Raw genomic sequence first — 18,537 nt, forward strand, 5'->3', positions numbered from 1 at the left:
CTGGTCACTTGCCTCAGCAATTGGTGACAAGACCATTTTTTAAGGAAACAGATTTTTGTGTAGCCAAGTACCGAAAGAAATAGTTTGTTATATGAACATGCAGTGTTGCAATATTTGTACTGAAATCATCAAAATAAAGTTACTATGCTGATTTGAAAACTAGGATTTAAGAACTATTAGTATAAGGATTGCATTCACTTGGTACTTGGGTTGCTTTAAATCAGCCTTTAATAAAATTTATTGTAATTGCTCCAATTAAAGGAGGGTAGTACCAACTTTGAGATCTCCTATGCTGGATCTGAACACTGAGGATGGCTGGATTGGTATTGTGGAAAACAGGCAGAAGTAGTAGTTCAAAAATAATTAAACTTCACAGCCAACGTAGATGTTTTCATTTGAAGATGACTCACATTTTTGTCACATGGAGGTGTTTGTCAATGAGTTTTTCATTAAAACTGTTTATCTTTTCTGTGTTTTACTTTCTGGATGATTAAGTCAGTAGCGCTGGACTAATTTTTTGCTTACTTTCATCTACGACAGATGAAGACCATTCTAGGGTTCGAATGAAATCTAATTGTAAAGCATTTTTCTAAATTCTGGAAAGTAAACTTTTAGTCAGGGCCAAGATTTTTGTTCATATTTTTAAATAACGTACATTTCACATTCTTAAGAGTCTTGGGAAGACACTTTTTTTTTTTTTTTTTTTAAATGAAAACATGAAAACATTCATTTGTGTTTCATTTGAACACAAAAGGAGAAGCAGACTTTTCAAAAGGTATAAAGTTTATTCAAGAACTCAGTTTTCAGTTAATTCTTGCAATTTCCTTTTGCATAAAGCTATATAAAGATAGACAAATGTCAAATAAGGTCTATTTTAATATTTTTACTTTTCCACTGTGTAATAATCCCAAACAGTTACAAGGACTGCTGTAAAGAATTCTTTTTGAGGGAAAAAAAATATGCAAACAATACAGTTCACTGTGTTGGGTAGTGTTTTTTTTCCTTCTCCATTTGGATAACTTTTGAAAATAAACTAGAGAAGTGTGTATTCTCACTTTCCTTGCCATAATTTTCTGTTACTCTGTAGCTATTTACTGAAGTTTGATTCAAGTAGAAACAATAATTAATAATTCTGAAGTATTAAAAAGAGAAGGAAAGACATCCACATGGAGATACCAAAAATCATAATTTAGTGATGTATGAATTATATTGAGATTAACAACAATTCAGATTATAGTATCAGATGATTACACTGTGGTAATTTTAGCATAAACTTTATTTCTCCACTAACCACACCTAAAAGAAAAAATTCCTAAAATGTTCTTCAGTGACAAGAAGTTGTCATCCACGCTTTAAAAAACCTGCACAATTTATATAATGCAACTATATTTTTAATGTCAGTTTTGTAGCATACTGAAAAGAAGAATGAAATTTAAACAGTGAAGAGGGGCAAGCTGGTGATTTGGATGATGGCAAACCTGAGGATCCAGCAGACCTGTTTAGTTTGCTGTACTACTCAGAATCCACCTGTGAACTGAGGCAAGTCCAAAAGGTTTTATCACCCCAAGAAAGACAGTAGTTATTGCAATGTCTAACTGAGGTGTCATAATGCTTAGTAGTGTTACTAGCCAGGGAACTGCACCTTGATTTTCCTAGCTGTATACCACAGCTTTGTAAAAATGTTAACTAAAACAGTAACTTCAGTGTAAGAAGTGGCTTCCAACAACCCAGTAGTTTAGGGGTTAGGTTACTCTTCTGATACATGGAAAGCCTGGATTCAATCCTTTGCTCTGTTTTAACCGGTAAATCACATTTGAAAATGTGTCTCCAAAACAAAAGCTTAAAAGGCATAACTTAAAATGTTATGTTTCAATTGCCAGCAGAACAGGCAGATTGTAACTAATATACTTATTTACAGTATCTGGCTAACATTTAGGGATTAGGTGAATAAGTAGTTTTGTACCACATGGAAGTGGGCATATGTTCCTTGATGTCAGGAACATAGGTGTGATGACAATTCAAGTGCCTTTGAAACTAGACAGTGGCTGAATTCTCTAAGGACTGAAGTACTGGTTTTGCTGTTATACTACACCTGTGAAAGACTGTGGACATTACAGGCCTCAAGTTACTTGTAGCAGCAGTTTTTAGGTATCTGGCATATGCAGTGGAATTTACTGTCCTTTATTTTAATACTCATACCTTCTATCCAATTAATAAGCTAAGTCTGCTCATAATTTGGTTTGCAAAAGCGTGTACATGGAGCTGGAACCACCTAAACTGACTTTAAAGAAATGCTGAAGATGGGTTTCTGTTAAAGTCTGCCTCAGCTGAGGGCTTAGTTGTAGAGAGAGATATAGTTGAGAGATACAGATATAGTTGTGGAGTAGAGATATATATTCCTCTCTTTAGGGCCAACAGCCCTGGACTCACTCCTGAAGGTAGATGTCTAAGCCCAGGAAAAGAGAATTTCAGAAATGGAAGAGGTGTGGCTTCCTACTTCTCCCTTACAGAATATGTTAGCAATTGGAGCACTCTCCAAATACCATGGGAGAGAACTCAATTCACTTGCCTCCTTCGCCTGAAGGGACCCAAAAGCTCAGTTTAAGCATGTCTCCTACTTTGTCTGTTGAAGTTCTTCTAGTCTGAATTAACTGCTGAGGGCTCCACCCTGCTAATGAAGGGCAATTTCAGTATTGTACATTAGACTCATTGGATAAATTACAAAGGCAGCCCTTGAGGCAGGGACTACCCAGGGCTTTACCACAATAATAGTGGATAGTGTCAACTAGGGGGCTCTTTCTCAACTCAGTCTTTTGTGGGTATTTGGGATCATAACTGAGTGTGGGGTTTCTTTGCTTGTTCACCAGAACTGAAGTAGCAAGTTTAAAAAATGGCATAGTATCAGTAATTCTTTTGTTCTGATTCTCCTGCTTTAAGGATGACAGTTCTCCCCTCTAAAGGATGGATATTCTGTGGTTAATAACAATTATGGGTTAAAATCTTTCTGTAACTAGACACCAAGGCACTATGTGATAGCAGCTTCTACCTGGGTAAATATCATCAAGTACATACAAAACAGCATCAAAGGAGTTAAAAACGCATGAGGTTTAAACAACAGACTATTAAATACAAATCCTGCTACCCAGAGGTATGCAAACAATTTATTTGTCTTCAGTGCAACACTGTACAGGGGAATGGGTCTGCAGTTGTGTTTCTCTACAAGGTCAATAAATGGTTTTGTCAACTATGGTGAGCATTTATTTTGTATCCAAAGTCCTAATGTAAAAAATTATAAAGAGTGTTTTTACTCTCTCTGTCTGTGATGGAGTCCCACTCTTACAGGATCAGAAATACCAGTCAACAGCTGCAGATGGAAATGAAATAGTCCTCTTAATTGAATCATGTGGGCTGCAAAAAAGAATTTTTTTTCCCACTGCCCAAACAGTTCCTTGTGTCAGACAATCTGGAGCCACATATTTTTTTTTTTTTTCTTTTTACTAGTCCAGCTGGCAGAGAAAATTGCCTTGTTGAATTAGCATGTCCTAAAATATAAAAGGGTTTAAATGAGTATGACGATACAGGCAATACAACAAACTATTGCTATTATAAAATATACTAACATATGTCTCTGTTGTATAGTGAACAGATTTGAGACACAGAGAGGTATAAATGAATCCTGGAGCTTTTTGTATTAGTTATTTTTATATGAATCTCAGTGATAAGCAAATCAGCATATGTGTTGCCAAATTAAAATAGAAAGCTATTAGCAAATTAACACTTTTTACACAGAACTTACACAAATACCATATTTTTCATATCTTGTGTTATTGCAAGAACAAAATTGCATAGACCATTTGCTGGCACTTTCTGAATTCCCCAAATGCTTTGTCTTAGTAAATAGTTCAAGTAGTTCCCTCAATTTAATTTCACCCACTAATGCATTAAGTGTTTACATGTAGTGAGAGAAAAAAACCCACGGAGCTCAAAAATATTAACAATGACATAATCATCTGACTGAGTAATAGTTCAGCAAGGAAACATTCCTTTTATTTTTTTTTTTATGCTCTATGTAAGGCTGTTTTCAAAGTGTTACTGACAGAAAGTGTAATCTGATTCAAGTCATTCTTCTGAAGTTGAAATGTCATTTGTGCTCTTCTTCCACTTTCACCCTGTAGTCCAGAATTGTAGATACAGATTTGTCTCCTAAACTGAAGTACTTTGTTTTTAGAATTCTGAAAATTCTGCTTTCAGTAGTGCTCTTTAGCAATAATATAAAACTCAGACTAGCAAGGGGGTGTGCAGCCTTTTCTGGTGCCTCACTGGCAGACACGACTGTATTCTTGGCAAGTGGAGCCCACACCAGCCACTGACAAATAGAGCTTTCCGTCTGGACACACGCAGATTTCGTAGAGCCCCTGAGAAATACCAGATCCACCCCTTGTACCCTCAGGCAATTTGGGCAGTCGCACAGTTTCAGCATCGAGCAAAAGCTGCATGGGAGAAAGCAGGACAAATAGGCTTGTTAGAGATAATAATGCAATAGCATGCCATAAAACAACCTGACTTTGTCTAGGCAGTGGTTTAAGAATAGCCTTCTACCCAGACTTATTATGTACAAAGCTTCTCCAAGATCTAGGCTCTTGGCAGACATTGGAACATGGGACAGGGATAAGCTGGTGCCAATCCTCTTTCTTAGTAGCGACCTCATGAAGTTCAACAAGGCCAAGTGCAAGGTCCTGCACCTGGGTTGGGGCAATCACAACATGGATAAAGGCTAGGAGATGAATGGATTGAGAGCAGCCCTGTGGAGGACTTAGGGGTATTGGTAGATGAAAAACTGAGTGAGAACCAGCAATGTGTGCTTGTAACCCAGAAAACCAACCATATTCTGGGCTGCATCAAGAGGATTGTGACCAGCAGGCCGAGGGAGGTGATTCTGCCCCTCTACTTTGCTCTTGTGAGACCCTACCTGGAGTATCGTGTCCAGCTCTTGGCCTCCCCCACATAAGAAAGACATGGACCTGCTGCAGTAGGTCCAGAGGAGGCCACGAAGATGATCAGGGGGCTGGAGCACCTCTCCTATGAGGACAGGCTGAGAGTTGGGGTTGTTCAGTCTGGGGAAAAGAAGACTCCAGGGAGACCTTATAGCAGCCTTCCAGTACTTAAAGGGGGCCTACAGGAAAGATGGGGAGGGACTCTTTATCAGGGAGTGTAGTGAGCATAGAATCATAGAATAGTTTGGGTTGGAAGGGACCTCAAAGATCATCTAGTTCCAATCCCCCTGCCATAGGCAGGGACATCTTCCACTGGACCAGGTTGCTCAAAGCCCCGTCCAACCTGGCCTTGAACACTTCCAGGGAGGGGGCAGCCACAGCTTCTCTGGGCAACCTGTTCCAGTGTCTCACCACCCTCACAGGAAAGAATTTCTTCCTTACATCTGATCTGAAACTATCCTCTTTCAGTTTGAAACTGTTTCCCCTCATCCTATCACTACATGCCCTTGTAAAAAGTTCCTCTCTGGATTTCTTGTAGGTTGTCTGTGGTAGGTGTCTATTTCTTGTACAGGTTAGTCTGGAATTCCTCTGTGGAAGAACTGGCACTGGTAATTAGTCTACTGCATGTTGCGTGCTGTTGCTGATGGGGCAGCTCTTAATGATGTCTGCAGAGCTTCACTCCTTAATTTAGCAACTGTGGGGTTGAGTGTCTACCTCTGGGCCAAGGTTCCTGCTGGGGTGCCTGGGGATCACTGTGCTGGTGGGGGGCTGAGCACTATCAGAGTTTTATTACAAAGCATTTCTCTAAGCCAATACAATATTATGTCAATTGGTAGTATTTTTCAATCTGACCCATAAATAAAAGTCTTATTATTGGCACCATTAATTTTAATATTCTGTCTCCTAAAATCTGAGGAATTAAATTAACAGAACTTGAAAAAAGAATTGACGTTATTACTTATATTCAGACAGCAAGATAAACCAGTCATGGAAAAAGAAGGGCTTGTACTCACCACACCATCACTGCTGTGTAGTTTGATATCCATCTGGGAAAGAGCTTCAATGTTCCCAGCTTGTGCTTTGATATTAATTCCTCGTGGTGCATCCATGCTCAATGATCGAGTTGGTGATTCCAGCCTGAAAGCAGGAGCAGAAAATGTGACAGTAGCACATCCTCATATATACCTTTATTTTTTGAAAAATAAGTAAACTTTGAACAAGCACTTGAAGGATATCATCTGAAGTTGTATAAAAGATGCAGCTTCTTTTTTTCTTCAGGCAGACTTGAAAAAGGAGGTAGCTATTTAAAACCACCGAAGTATCACAAATGAAAAATATAGATGAATTCATAATAGAAACACAAGGTATTATTTCAGAGATAACTTCAGGTTTTTTCAGTATAATGGTTATTTCTTCTTTAAAACTGACACCCATTCTTTGGTTTGAATTTATGTTCAATATTGACATAATAAGATATTGAAATTAATACAATTAGTGCAGTGTGGAAGTTTTTTAATCAACAAAAGTTTTGACACTGCTATCAGTTGGACCAGGATTTTACTCAGTGTGTGTGAATGTGTGTGTTGTTTAACTAGATAGCATCTGAAACTTAAAACCCAATAACTTCATTTGAAAAAAAAATTATGCAATATAATAGAAAGTTGCAAACCCTACAGTGCCACAAGATGGCAGGAAGGTACTGTATTAGCTGAGTAATCACCTCGTCAGGTCAGCTGTGCAGGATTCATGATTTTTATTTTCCAAAGAGATAAGGCTTTGTTTCTTCAGAATTTTGGTATCATTTCCATGATAAGTAGCAGGGATAAATGTACTAATTAAAAATCATGAAAAGGAAAGAAAAAGCCCAAGCTCAGCAACAAGCTAGTGATTATATTGCTTCTTTTGACCATTACCTAGAACTGCTTTGTCTGGAGGCACTGGGAACATCGCAGGATCAGAGTTGATAGCTATTGGCTTTTGTTCCTGACAACACCAGCCTGAATTTTACACTATCAGCCAACATTAAGCAGGTGAATATTAAGGCTAGAGAAAATGAATCAACCAGTGGTCCCAGTTTACTTTACCTTTTCTATTCTGTACATTCCCTGGACACATATAAAATAATGTGGGCTGCATCCATAATGTGGAACTCAAACATGCGTCTCCATTCCCAGGTCTGCACGTGCTCACCCACCATGTCTCTGGAAATACAGAGAGGGGTGTGGGGGTGTGGATGTGTGTGCACATGTGTATGCACACACACCCCCAGCAGATGCTGTGTTGATTCCGTGTGTGCTCAACAACTGCCAGCCTGGATGAGTGGAGGGAGGCCTGTGCCCCAGCAGGTCCTTTACCAGGTATGCATCAGGTAGTGAGTCCAGATGCTGACTGCCAATCAGATGATAAAGGAATGAAATGATTTATCACACAATCCTGATGTAGCTGTCTGATGGGTTTCATTTACTCAGACTGCTTCAGTTCTTCCTTTTTTTGCAGTTACTTCATGAAAACTAGAATTTAAAAAAAGTCCGTTTGTGCTTGTGAGAAACTTCAGTTGTATCTTAGAATTCTGAAGAAGCTAAATCCAGCTGGTATCTTAAACCAATGATATCTGAGCACAGACAAGCAGAGTCACTGACACTTCATTTTTTATCCCCAAATCTGAAACTAACTCGGGCAATATTGGCTAATCACTGCTGGCCAGAGGTAGCAGAATATTCTATCTTCCTTGGTCCTCAAAGGTCCCTTCCAACCCAAACCATTCTATGACTCTATGTTTCTATGATCTGCCTCTCCCTGACATCTCCTGGGTTAGTCACTTTCAATTAGTTTAAACTCCAAATTGATAATTTAAATTCCTAACAGAGGATAGCTGCATCATGGTTCCATATTGGGACCATAACCGTAAAATAGTTTGATGCCTTATTCCATGACTCTCAGATGGCACAAACTTCTGTCATGATCATGCTGAGTACAAGGGCACGAGTACAAGTATGTTCTGCATCAGACGTCCAATATAGTGTAAGTAATCTTTATTAAGCAATGTTTGTGATTTAACAACTTTTCCATGACTTTATGCTTTAGATTATTAGATTTATACTTTTATGAAATGGGAAATCAGATTTTCCCTGAGCGATTTACATGGGAAGTCTGCTTCATGGGAATATTTTCTGATGCACATTTGCATATATTATATAATGAAAAATTAATCAAAGTTAGTGTCAAGGTAGTTGAATATAACTGTTGCTGTAGTTTGTTTTAGCAAAAAGCTATAAACATTGAAATAGCTCATGTTTTTTGTAAAGCATTTCACCTATGTAAGTAATCTATACAGAGGCATAAATTTTTATATTTAAGTTCTAGCGAATATTACAAGAAGGCAGACTGGGACAGACTTTTGAAGAGCATATCAGACCTGGAGTTTGAAACGCAATGAAACACTGGAGAAATATTTCTTACTTTCTACCAAAATTAATGCTGGCAAGAAGCCTACAGACTTTGGAAGCATTTGCAGATTTATGATATGACTTACATATAATTTAAATTACATGGCAAAATTACATTTGCTATATTAATCACAGTCCTAAATTTCTGCTGTTTATAGAGGTCCTATTTCTAGATTAACGAAGGGTGGATTCACCTAATTAAGTAAGTCATTGGAGCTTCCTGGCAATGGAAACTGCAGTGAAGTTTAAGCAGTGATTTTTAAAGCCTTCTGGAACTATTCCGCGTGAGATTTTAGCAAAGACAACATTCAGTAACGTTAATGATGTATTTCTTTACACAGCATTCAAAGGTTTGGTGTCTCAAGTCCAGGTGTACTAAAAGTAAAACAAGTACCTAGTGTAGAAATGATGTGACTGAGTTGAACCTTGACCTTGACTGTCCTTTCTCAGTCCCCACTTGGTCCTGAAGACATACGACTTCCTCAGCCCCTTAGACATTGACCTTAAAGTCACCTAAATTCTTCAGTGGTCCCAGCCCTGAGGCACTTCCAGTTTGTTGCTGGTGGGCGGGTTTAGACTCCTCCTATATGATTAAGGGTCTAGGGACCACAGAACTGCCTTAGCAGAAAACCTGAGTGACAGAGATACTTGTATGAACTTAGGGTGTCTCAGAAAGATATGAATAGAGGACTGCAATTATCAACACTGGTGGTGTTTTAAATAGACATTTATAAAGCAAAATAGGCTTTTTTAAATCAGTGACCAGTGGATCTACTTAAAACAGATGATGGGAGGAAGTTGCTCTGCACTGCAAACAATTTGGGTCAGTCAGTCAGAAGATACAAGACTGTGTGCAAATAATGGCTGATAAGAAAGTTTCAAGATCTATTCCCTAGGCAATAAAAGGAGGACGAGAGTGGGCTGGGTTGAGCAAAACATTTATGTGCACTCCTTAAAAGTCTTGCCAAAACAAGAATTCAGTTTGCTTGCAACTGCTGGAGGGTGCTTGGAGACTGAGAGGACAGAAATTGATTGTCTTAGAATTTTTTGTCATTTTACAGTGTTTGTTTGAATTTGGGCAGTAGAATGATGAAGGAATATATTGTTACTAGTCACTTTATCTTTTTTTTAAAATTACAGGCACATAAATTACATTTAACAGAATGGAGTGAGGATCTTCATCATCTAGAGGAATTAATCTATGTAATGTGCTGTCCTAAATGAGATATCTGTCACAGCTTGTATCTCATTTGGGAAGATGGATTCTCTACTTACAAGTAACTTCTAGGTACTGTGGTAGCTGCCAGGGGTCTATTAGCCAGTGATGTGGTGCAAGAGGAATTGATTGGGACAGGACATTTGATGCCAAGGATCTGACACCCCCATTATATCTGTCCTGAGGAGTACTCCGGACTTGTTGATGCCTGACACTGAAGACTGGATGCTCAGAAAGGTTGGAACACATCAGGCATTCTCCATAGCTTTCAGGTTAATTTAATCCAAATGTCATCCTGTTCATATACCCCAAACAGTTCCACAGTGAGAACCAAGACGTGGGAAGCTCAGGCAGTTGGGAGATTTCCCTCAAAACCACATTCCTAATCTGAATTAAAACACTCACATAGACATATCCACGGAATGTGAAGCAATGGAAATGATACCTAGGCCCAAGGTATTCTGGCTTGCTTCCTTCAGCCCGACCCCTGCAGTCACCTGGAGGTTTGTTGGCAAAGCACAGGGAAAATGCACAGTGTCAGCTAATGAAAGGCAGGGAAGGGTGAGGGAGTAGGTGGTGCTGGATGTTGGTCCTCCAGTTGTGCATTGCAACTAAAGCAACTGATTACAAGGAAGATAATATTTTTATTGCTGTCTTCTTACTTGTAGGTAAGATAGTTCCAGAAGTCAACTATACTGTCTTGGCTAGCTGCCAAGGAAATTTGGTACTGAGGTGTGTAGAATAATTTATGAAGAACTGTGTGAAAGTCTTCTGAGGGAACCTCGACAGCATCCAGGCTCTGGATCTGAAACCATCCCAACAACCTAAAGGCTTGGAGATTCCCACCTTTTCCTATAAGCATGTTGCTAACTCGTGGAGATACCAGATCACCAGAAATTGCTCAGTTGGCTGTTCAGGGAGGATGTGAGGGGAGTGACAGCCTGCTGCAGTTGTGGTAAAGAAGCAGCTGATAGTGCCTGTGCCTGCTGCAAGAATATCGATCTCTTCTTTCATCCTGTTCTGGCAGGAGATAGAAGGAGCCTTGCTGATCTTTTAAGTACCACAATGCATTAGAAAGCTGGTTTTAGTACTGCAGAAAGAGCACCATAGTCTTCTGGAGCCCAAGCTTCATACCGCAATGTGTGGTTGCTTGACTCAGAGCAGGACAGAGGAACCAGCTTGCTCTTTTGAATTTGCAGAACAGTTTCCATCTGGCCACTTTATGTCCTTTCCATCTTATGAGTCAGCATGTCTCCTGAATTCAATGGGGACAGAATTCCTCAGTATGACTTCAGATAAAAGTTCCCCACATGAAATGCATTCCTTCCAGCACCTACCTGGGGAAGATCAGGGTTACTGTAAGTGGACTGGACAGGTAGATGGAAGTTGCCTCTAAAATTGCAGTGCACCCAACAATTGGTGTGCCCATACAAACGTACAGCTAACTCCTTTCCCCCCCCCCCCCGCCCTTGCTTTTTGGTTAAAATAGCCTGATCAATTTTGCCATACAGAGAAGATTTTATGAAATGTAAACCTGGCACTAACGTGTATAGTATATTAAGTATTTGAGTTAAATATGTTCTCGTATCAGTAAAAGAGAAACACCTATATTTTAGCCCTGACTCAGCTTTAATTAAAAAAAAAGGCCCCTTGTACACAGGAGAAAACAAAATGTCAAATATACTGGGCTTGATTTATTTTACTTTTCATCATATTATTTCACAGCAGTATGTTTGTTTAGATCATTAAGAAGATATTGGTCTGGTGTTCACCTATATGGTGTGGAGTTTTTTTGTGAAGTCCTTTTAAACACTGACAGAACATGAGGTGGGTCCAGGCAGAACCTAAATGCTGGCTAGTTCATAATACCTTTTCATTAAAAGTTTTTCACAAAGCTTTCTGGTATTGATTTTTATGAGAGTTCATAAAATACACTAATCCACCACTTCCACTTCTCTAATATGCTCAGTCTTCCTCCCATAGTGCTTTAGTATAATTAAAATAAAAGGATCCATGCAAAAGGGCCAAATAAATATATATATATTAAGGTTTGGTTTAAGAAGAAAGTCATATGAGGGTCAGAAGACAGTGAAAGATCCCATGCCCCTTTCTTTCTGCCGTTTAGTCTTTGTAGGACTGAAGATGCTGCTTCACACTTGTTCCTAGGCATTGATATGGGAGCATGCATGGGAAATACAGTATTAGAGAAAAGATTGAAGAATATGAAGAAACAAGAGGAGACAGAGAAAATGTAACTCAGAAGAGCTGGAGCTGGAGTAATGGTACTTGCTCCACTGGTACGTATTTGCATGTTGTTGTTTTTTCCCTTGAAATTCCATGAAGATGCTAAAATCAAACCTGATGACCTCATAAGGATGTCTCCTACCCTTCTTTTCTGAGCACACAGCTGTTTGACCCACCTTTCACTAAACAATCTCCGTGCCTTCTCAGAGTCAGAAAACATTTAAAAAAAAATCAAGTGCTTTGACTAAACTGGTCCAAGGCCAAATAAAGTCATTAGTGAGTTCAAAAAGGTTTCCAGTTATGGCACTGAAGATCTGATCCTGCAAGCCTGCATTCCTGGGAAAGTAAGAACTGTACAACTCTGCCTGTGCATGTGTACTTCCAAGACTAGGCTCATCTTTTTCTGAGAGTATGAATATATATAACTTTTAATTCCTACTTTATTTTCACAGAATCATAGAATAGATTGGGTTGGAAGGGACTTTTAAAAGTCATCTAGTCCAACCCATCCACAATAAGCAGGGACATCTTCAACTAGATCAGGTTACTCAAAGCTCCATCCAACCTGACCTTGAATGTTTCCAGGGATGGGGCATCTACCATCTCTTTGGGCAACCTGTTCCAGTGTTTCACTACACTCATTGTGAAAAATTTCTTCCTTATAACTAGTCCAAATCTACCATCTTTTAGTTTAAAACCATTACCCCTTGTCCTATTGCAACAGGCCCTGCTAAAGGGTTTGTCTCCATCTTTCTTTATAAACCCCTTTTAAGTACTGAAAGCTGCAATAAGGTCTCCCTGAAGACTTCTCTGCTTCAGGCTGAAAAACCCCAACTCTCTCAGCCTGTCTTCATCGGAGAGGTGCTCCAGCCCCCTGATCATTTTTGTGGTCCTCCTCTGGACCTGCTCCAACAGGTCAATGTCCTTCTTACATTGGGGGCCCCAGAGCTGGACACAGCACTGCAGGTGGGGTCTCACCAGAGCAGAGGGGCACAATCGCCTCCCCTGACCTGCTGGCCATGCTTCTCTTGATGCAGCCCAGAATATCCCAGATGCAGCCCAGCTTTCTGGGCTGCGAGCACACATTGCTGGCTCATAGTCCGTTTTTCATTCACCCGTACCCCCAAGTCCTTCTCTGCAGGGCTGTTCTCTATCCCTTCATCCCCCAGCCTGTATTGATACTGGGGGTTGCCCTGACACTCAGGTGCAAGTCCTTGCACTTGGCTTTGTGGAACCTCATGAGGTTCACATGGGCCCACTTCTTAAGCTTGTCCGGGTCCCTCTGAATGGCATCCTCTCCCTCAGGCATGTCCAACTGCACCACTCAGCTGACTTGGTGTCATCTACAAACTTGCTGAGGGTGCACTTGATCCCACTGTCTATGACACTGATGATTAAACAGCACTGGTCCCAGTACAGACCCCTGAGGGACACCACTTGTCACCAATCTCCATCTGGACATTGAGCCGTTGACCACTACCCTCTGGATGCGACCATCCAACCAATTCCTCATCCACTGAACAGTCCATCCATCAAATCCATCTCTCTCCAATTTAGAGAGAAGGATGTCGTGGAGGACCATGTCAAAGGCCTTACAGAAGTCCAGATAGATGACATCTGTAACTCTTCCCTTGTCCACTGATGTAGTCACTCCATCATAGAAAGCCACTAGGTTGGTCAGGCAGGACTTGTACTTGGTGAAGCCATGCTGGCTGTTTTGAATCACCTCCATGTGCCTTAGCATAGCTTCTAGGAGGATCTGTTCCATGACCTTCTCAGGCACAGAGGGGAGGCTGACAGGTCAGTAGTTCCCAGGATCTGCCTTTCTACCCTTTTTAAAAATGGGTGCAATGTTTCCCTTTTTCCAGTCACCAGGGACTTCATCTGACTGCCATGACTTTTCAAATACCATGGAGACTGGCTTGGCAACTACATCAGCCAGTTCCCTCAGGACTCCAGGATGCCCCTTGTCAGGTACCATAGAGTTATGTATGTTCAGGTTTCTTTTCTTGAGAGAAACAAGAAGAATTAGGAGAACAATGACTACAGGTCTTATTACAGTCTGTAAAGATGCAGAAGCACTAAGGTTGCCTAGGGGACAGGCTGTGAAAATGGGGCATAGAGCATCAGATGCTGTTGGCACATAACCAAAACATCTTTTTCACATTGTTAAGTAAGGAAGAAACCCTCATATGCCTCTGGTGTGCAGAAAGGAGTCTTGCCATGAATGCTTGCCCTTGAGTTCAGGTCTGACTTTGGAAAGGTGAAAGGGGAACAAATTAAATTAGGCAGTGATTGGAGGTTGTGGAGCAGAGGAAGAATAGAATATTTAAGAAATGAAGGAAAAAAAAACCATGAGGAAAAAAGGGGGGAAAAGGAGAATCTTTAACCTGTCAAGGAACTAATGTCTTGAAAGTAAAAAAAGCAACCTAGAGCATTCTGTGGGCTTAATTGGCCTTGGTTCTCTGTAGGTGTCTGCTTTCAGCCCTGCTTTTTGAATGCATGTTAACCTTTAAAAGGCAATAGGAGTATATTGGCTTTTTGATTAGTCTGAAAGCAGTCTAGTTCACTGGCAGTGCAGCTAGACATTGCAAGAGAGTAAACCATGCACTAGTTACACAGGAAAAAGAGACTGTCAGCATTTATTTGTGGTCCAATATACAGAATTTCAAACCATATTCTCTCTTTATGAGGAAGCTGGATTCCTGTTGACATGAGCTGAGCAAAACTAAGCTGGAGTTGTAGAGGTGGATAGTGAGCAGCAAGCACACACTAATGCTGGCTGCCAATTCCTACCCATATTCACTTATCTCCCAGGAGCTTGCTGTTTTGAGGTCAGGCAAGTGGGGAGGGTGATCAGGATGTAGCAAGAGTGTGATTACCCAAAGCTATGGATCTTGGTGTTCTGCCTTGTGGCTTTTGGTTGTTTGCCAGCAGGTCCAAAGGCAAAGAAGGACAAAACAACAGGACTGAGATCTCATACTCAGTATATGCCTCATTTCTGTTTTGTTTTGTAAAATTACTTTCTTTGGAATGGCTCCTAAAATTACATCTTCTTGCAAACAGGAAAGATGAATTTCACAGCATGTTCTAACAACCGTGTATATCTTAAGGACATGGAAGTATTAGTATTCAACAGTAAACTCTGATAGCTCTTATTGAATGTCAAAAAATACAAAATACTAATAACTCATTAAATCTTCTTCCCTGATCAGTTTCTGCACAGTAATGGAAACATAGCAGTTACTTAGTCAAGCCCTGGCACAAAATTCTGATTTGACATAACTACTGTAAATCTTTCAAATGCTGACTGATTTTTCTTTCTAAAGTGTCACATTTTGCATCAGACATATTGAATTTCTTTATTTAAAGGTAGAATAATTGCTTCTTATCTGGATGATGCTGTCTTCCATATCTGATACTCTAAGTCTGAGCTTCACTGAGTTAAACTAAATGAACTATAATGAAAAAAATTTGACTGAAAAACAGCATCCATTTTCCACTGTCAAGTCCATTAGTTGGTCAATGGTTATATTACATCATCCCAATTTTTGTAGCTTAGTTCAAAGAAACCATTTTCCAAGGGTTATGGTTCCTGGGAGTTGCTTGCATTAGGACACATGTTCTGTTTCAGTAAGACTAATGCCAATATCTACAGCTCCCTTACACCAAATCCCAAATTAGTCTATTATTTATGCCACAATAAAATGTAAAATGCTAATCAGTATGTTTTTAATGAATCAAAATTAAATAGCAATTATTTAAAATTAAAAAAAACCCTTTTTTGCAGTTTCTTCCAAGTGCATCTGGCTATTTCAGTGCAGACAAATTTACAGGAAAACTTATAATAGCACAAGATGCAGCTTAGTATTAGAACTCTACTTTCAAAAGTATGCAACAGCTAATAACTCTCCAAAATAAGGGGTTTTTTTGCCAGTAATAAAAAAGATCACCAGCATCTTGTGAAAATACAGAAAAGGAGTCTGATAATATCAGAATAAAATAAATAGGGTACAACTGAATTCAGAGAAATATACTATGAGGGTGTCTGTTTAGAGGCAAGTGTACATACATAAGAACTACATTAAAGAAAAATTATTTGGCTGGAATGAAGCAGCTGTACATAAAGCACCTCATTTTTTCTAGTAATTCTGAAACTTTAAAAAAAAAATCTTCAGTGGCACTATGTTGCAATTTAGAGACTAATGGAGCAAACAGTTACAATTTGATTTTAAAAGTCACTTTTTTCTTGACTCTGTTCTGCTTATAGCTTAAATGAATTAATGAAAATGTTATTTTGGAAGGGCTATCATTTTGTCTCCAATCACTTGGGAAAGTCTCAAAATGTGCTGGCAGTTTGTAACATCTCCGACCTCTAAAGAATAGGCACAAATGCACTGAAACATCCCAAATACTTCAATACCAGCACAGCTACTCTGAAATAATTACACAAGGATGTAGTAAGCTCTGCTTTTTCTGGCAGCCTTTCATGAGACAATAATGCTTCTGACATTTACTGACAGTCCTAGTGTGTGAAGCACTAGCAGTTGTTACAAGAGGGCTACTAATAGCATTACAGGACTTTTGTATGGTGTGTATAATACTGCTGCAGGATTCTTTCTTTTAAAAAAATAACTCCTTTCGGAAAATAAAAATAAGATTAAGTCAATTATTTTTGTCTGATATTAACACGGTGTAAAGTGTTAATAATGTATGGTTACTGAGCTTAAAAAATAAACTCTCAAATCTGTAATGGATTCTGTATGAAGCTGCTATTACCTTTATAGCTAGATTTTTTGGAGGGCACAAACTTTATTATATTCCCTTCCCAGATGTCTGTGTTGGTAAGGGCTAGGAGCACTTCATTACTTGACCACTTCAGTGTTGTTCTCAACTCTAGAGGGGAAAAGGAGACCAGTGAACCACTTTCATATTTCCCTTTCTGCCAACTCTCGGAAGGAGCTGTCATCATACATGACACAGCTCAGCTAATTGTGCTTGGCTGGAATGAAAGGGAGTCACAGTGAAATGATAAAATCCCATTGGTACCAATGGAGTCAGTATTTAATGAAGAGCCACTTGGTGGTGGAATGGAGAAATCAAGAAGTCAGATCACAAATACTCACTAGGCTCAACTAAGCATAGCTCACCTATAGAGAAGGCATTTTCTAAAGCTAAAACAATCTTACAATGACCTTATAGATTCTTGAGCTGCTGCAGTAATGGATTCTTAGACTCTTTGTGTGGTTTACATTAGACAATCATTGGATAGAAATAAAATCATAATTAATCAGATTCTACGGATAAATCCATTTGTCCCTACGTAAATTTATCAATTAACCCATGTTTAATCCTATATTTAAATTATTTTATCCATGGACTTACTACAATCTTACAACTCAAACAGCTTGGATATGGAGTCAAGTCTGTTACTTGCTCTACTGCTGAATCAGGGTGCCTAAACTTTAAGTATTGCAACATCAGAGCTGAAGGACCCAAGAAACCAGACTGGATTGTGTTCCTCTAATGACTTATTTGTTAAGAACTCCATGAAAGAAAAGCACAAGCAATACAAGGTTTTCATCCTCTCTTGTGCTTCAATCCGTGGTCAGTCTGATGATCCAAGATTAGAAGAAAAGAGAGATTGTGCTGTTTTACTCATACAAATTTGCAGATTTGCAAGCTTTAAGAAAGAAGTAAATTACAGGAAGACATTGGAGATGAGTGGTGCACAGCAGTAAAGAAAATCAGAAAAACCCTCAGAACAAAAATTGCTGGAGTCAATGGAATAACTGTAGAAGATAAGTATACATGTAAGTACAAGCATGGGAGGCTGACCCACAATTATTAAGATTAGTATAAAAAAGAAGTCTGAATTTGATGCAGATATGCAGAAGGTTTTGAAGAAAGAAGTAGTTCAGGAAATTGACAGCAATGAACATTTAAAACTGTATTTTGAAATTCTCAGTCTTTAGTGAGTGTAAGACAACTACAGATTTTTACCAATTTAGAAAGAAAAGATACTTCTTTTAGGTAAATATGATGGTATCATGACTTTCCTGAAAAGATAAAGTTCAAGCATGACCAGGGCCTCAAAGCTAATTATTATTAGCTTGGAAGGACTCATTACCTTGTGACTGGTATCAAACAAGAGCCAGTAATTGGCAGCATTTGCTAATCCTGATAACAAGGTTATATAAATAATGATTAATAATTTAGATGAATTTATGGAATATAGTGTTACAAGTGGAAAAGCTTGTCTGGGATCTGAACATTTCCCGGGACCGTGTGTTGCCTTTTTTCTTATGATGAATTTTCATTTCTTCAGAGCTTAACCAAACATGGCATAGTCAATAAGTGTGTGATTCCTCTAAAAAATGTAGTTGCCTATAGTAAGGAGTATAGGTGATCCCCCCCGCATCCTTCAAAATGAATAAACAGGCACTGCTAGGGAATAATTAATCTGATCTATTTTTAGATATGTCTGTTAGGATAAAATGTAACATGCCCTATCAGTACCTGCTGCCTTCCACCAAGAGGTGATGAGATCTGATGTAGATAGCTACACTCTAGATGTTTAAGTGTGTTGAATCAATTCCACCTGAACTATCTGCCCGAGCAGTTGTAAACCCCATGC

General features: G+C 39.2%; 1 protein-coding gene across 13 annotated transcripts in view; it reads right to left on the reverse strand.

Annotated features, from left to right (window-relative positions):
* Positions 1-765: 765 nt before the first annotated feature.
* SGCG (sarcoglycan gamma) overlaps positions 766-18,537 on the reverse strand; it is a 149,786-nt gene continuing 132,014 nt past the window's right edge. For all 13 annotated transcript variants that reach the window (XM_074860045.1, XM_074860042.1, XM_074860035.1 and 10 more), the window contains 2 exons: positions 6,008-6,131; positions 766-4,490 (listed from right to left, as the gene is read on the reverse strand). In XM_074860045.1, coding sequence (XP_074716146.1) covers positions 4,317-4,490; positions 6,008-6,131 — 298 coding nt within the window. In that variant the 3' untranslated portion in view covers positions 766-4,316. The remainder of the gene's footprint in view (positions 4,491-6,007; positions 6,132-18,537) is intronic.

The sequence above is a fragment of the Strix uralensis genome, chromosome 2, assembly GCF_047716275.1.
Source record: "Strix uralensis isolate ZFMK-TIS-50842 chromosome 2, bStrUra1, whole genome shotgun sequence".
Taxonomy (NCBI): Eukaryota; Metazoa; Chordata; class Aves; order Strigiformes; family Strigidae; genus Strix; species Strix uralensis.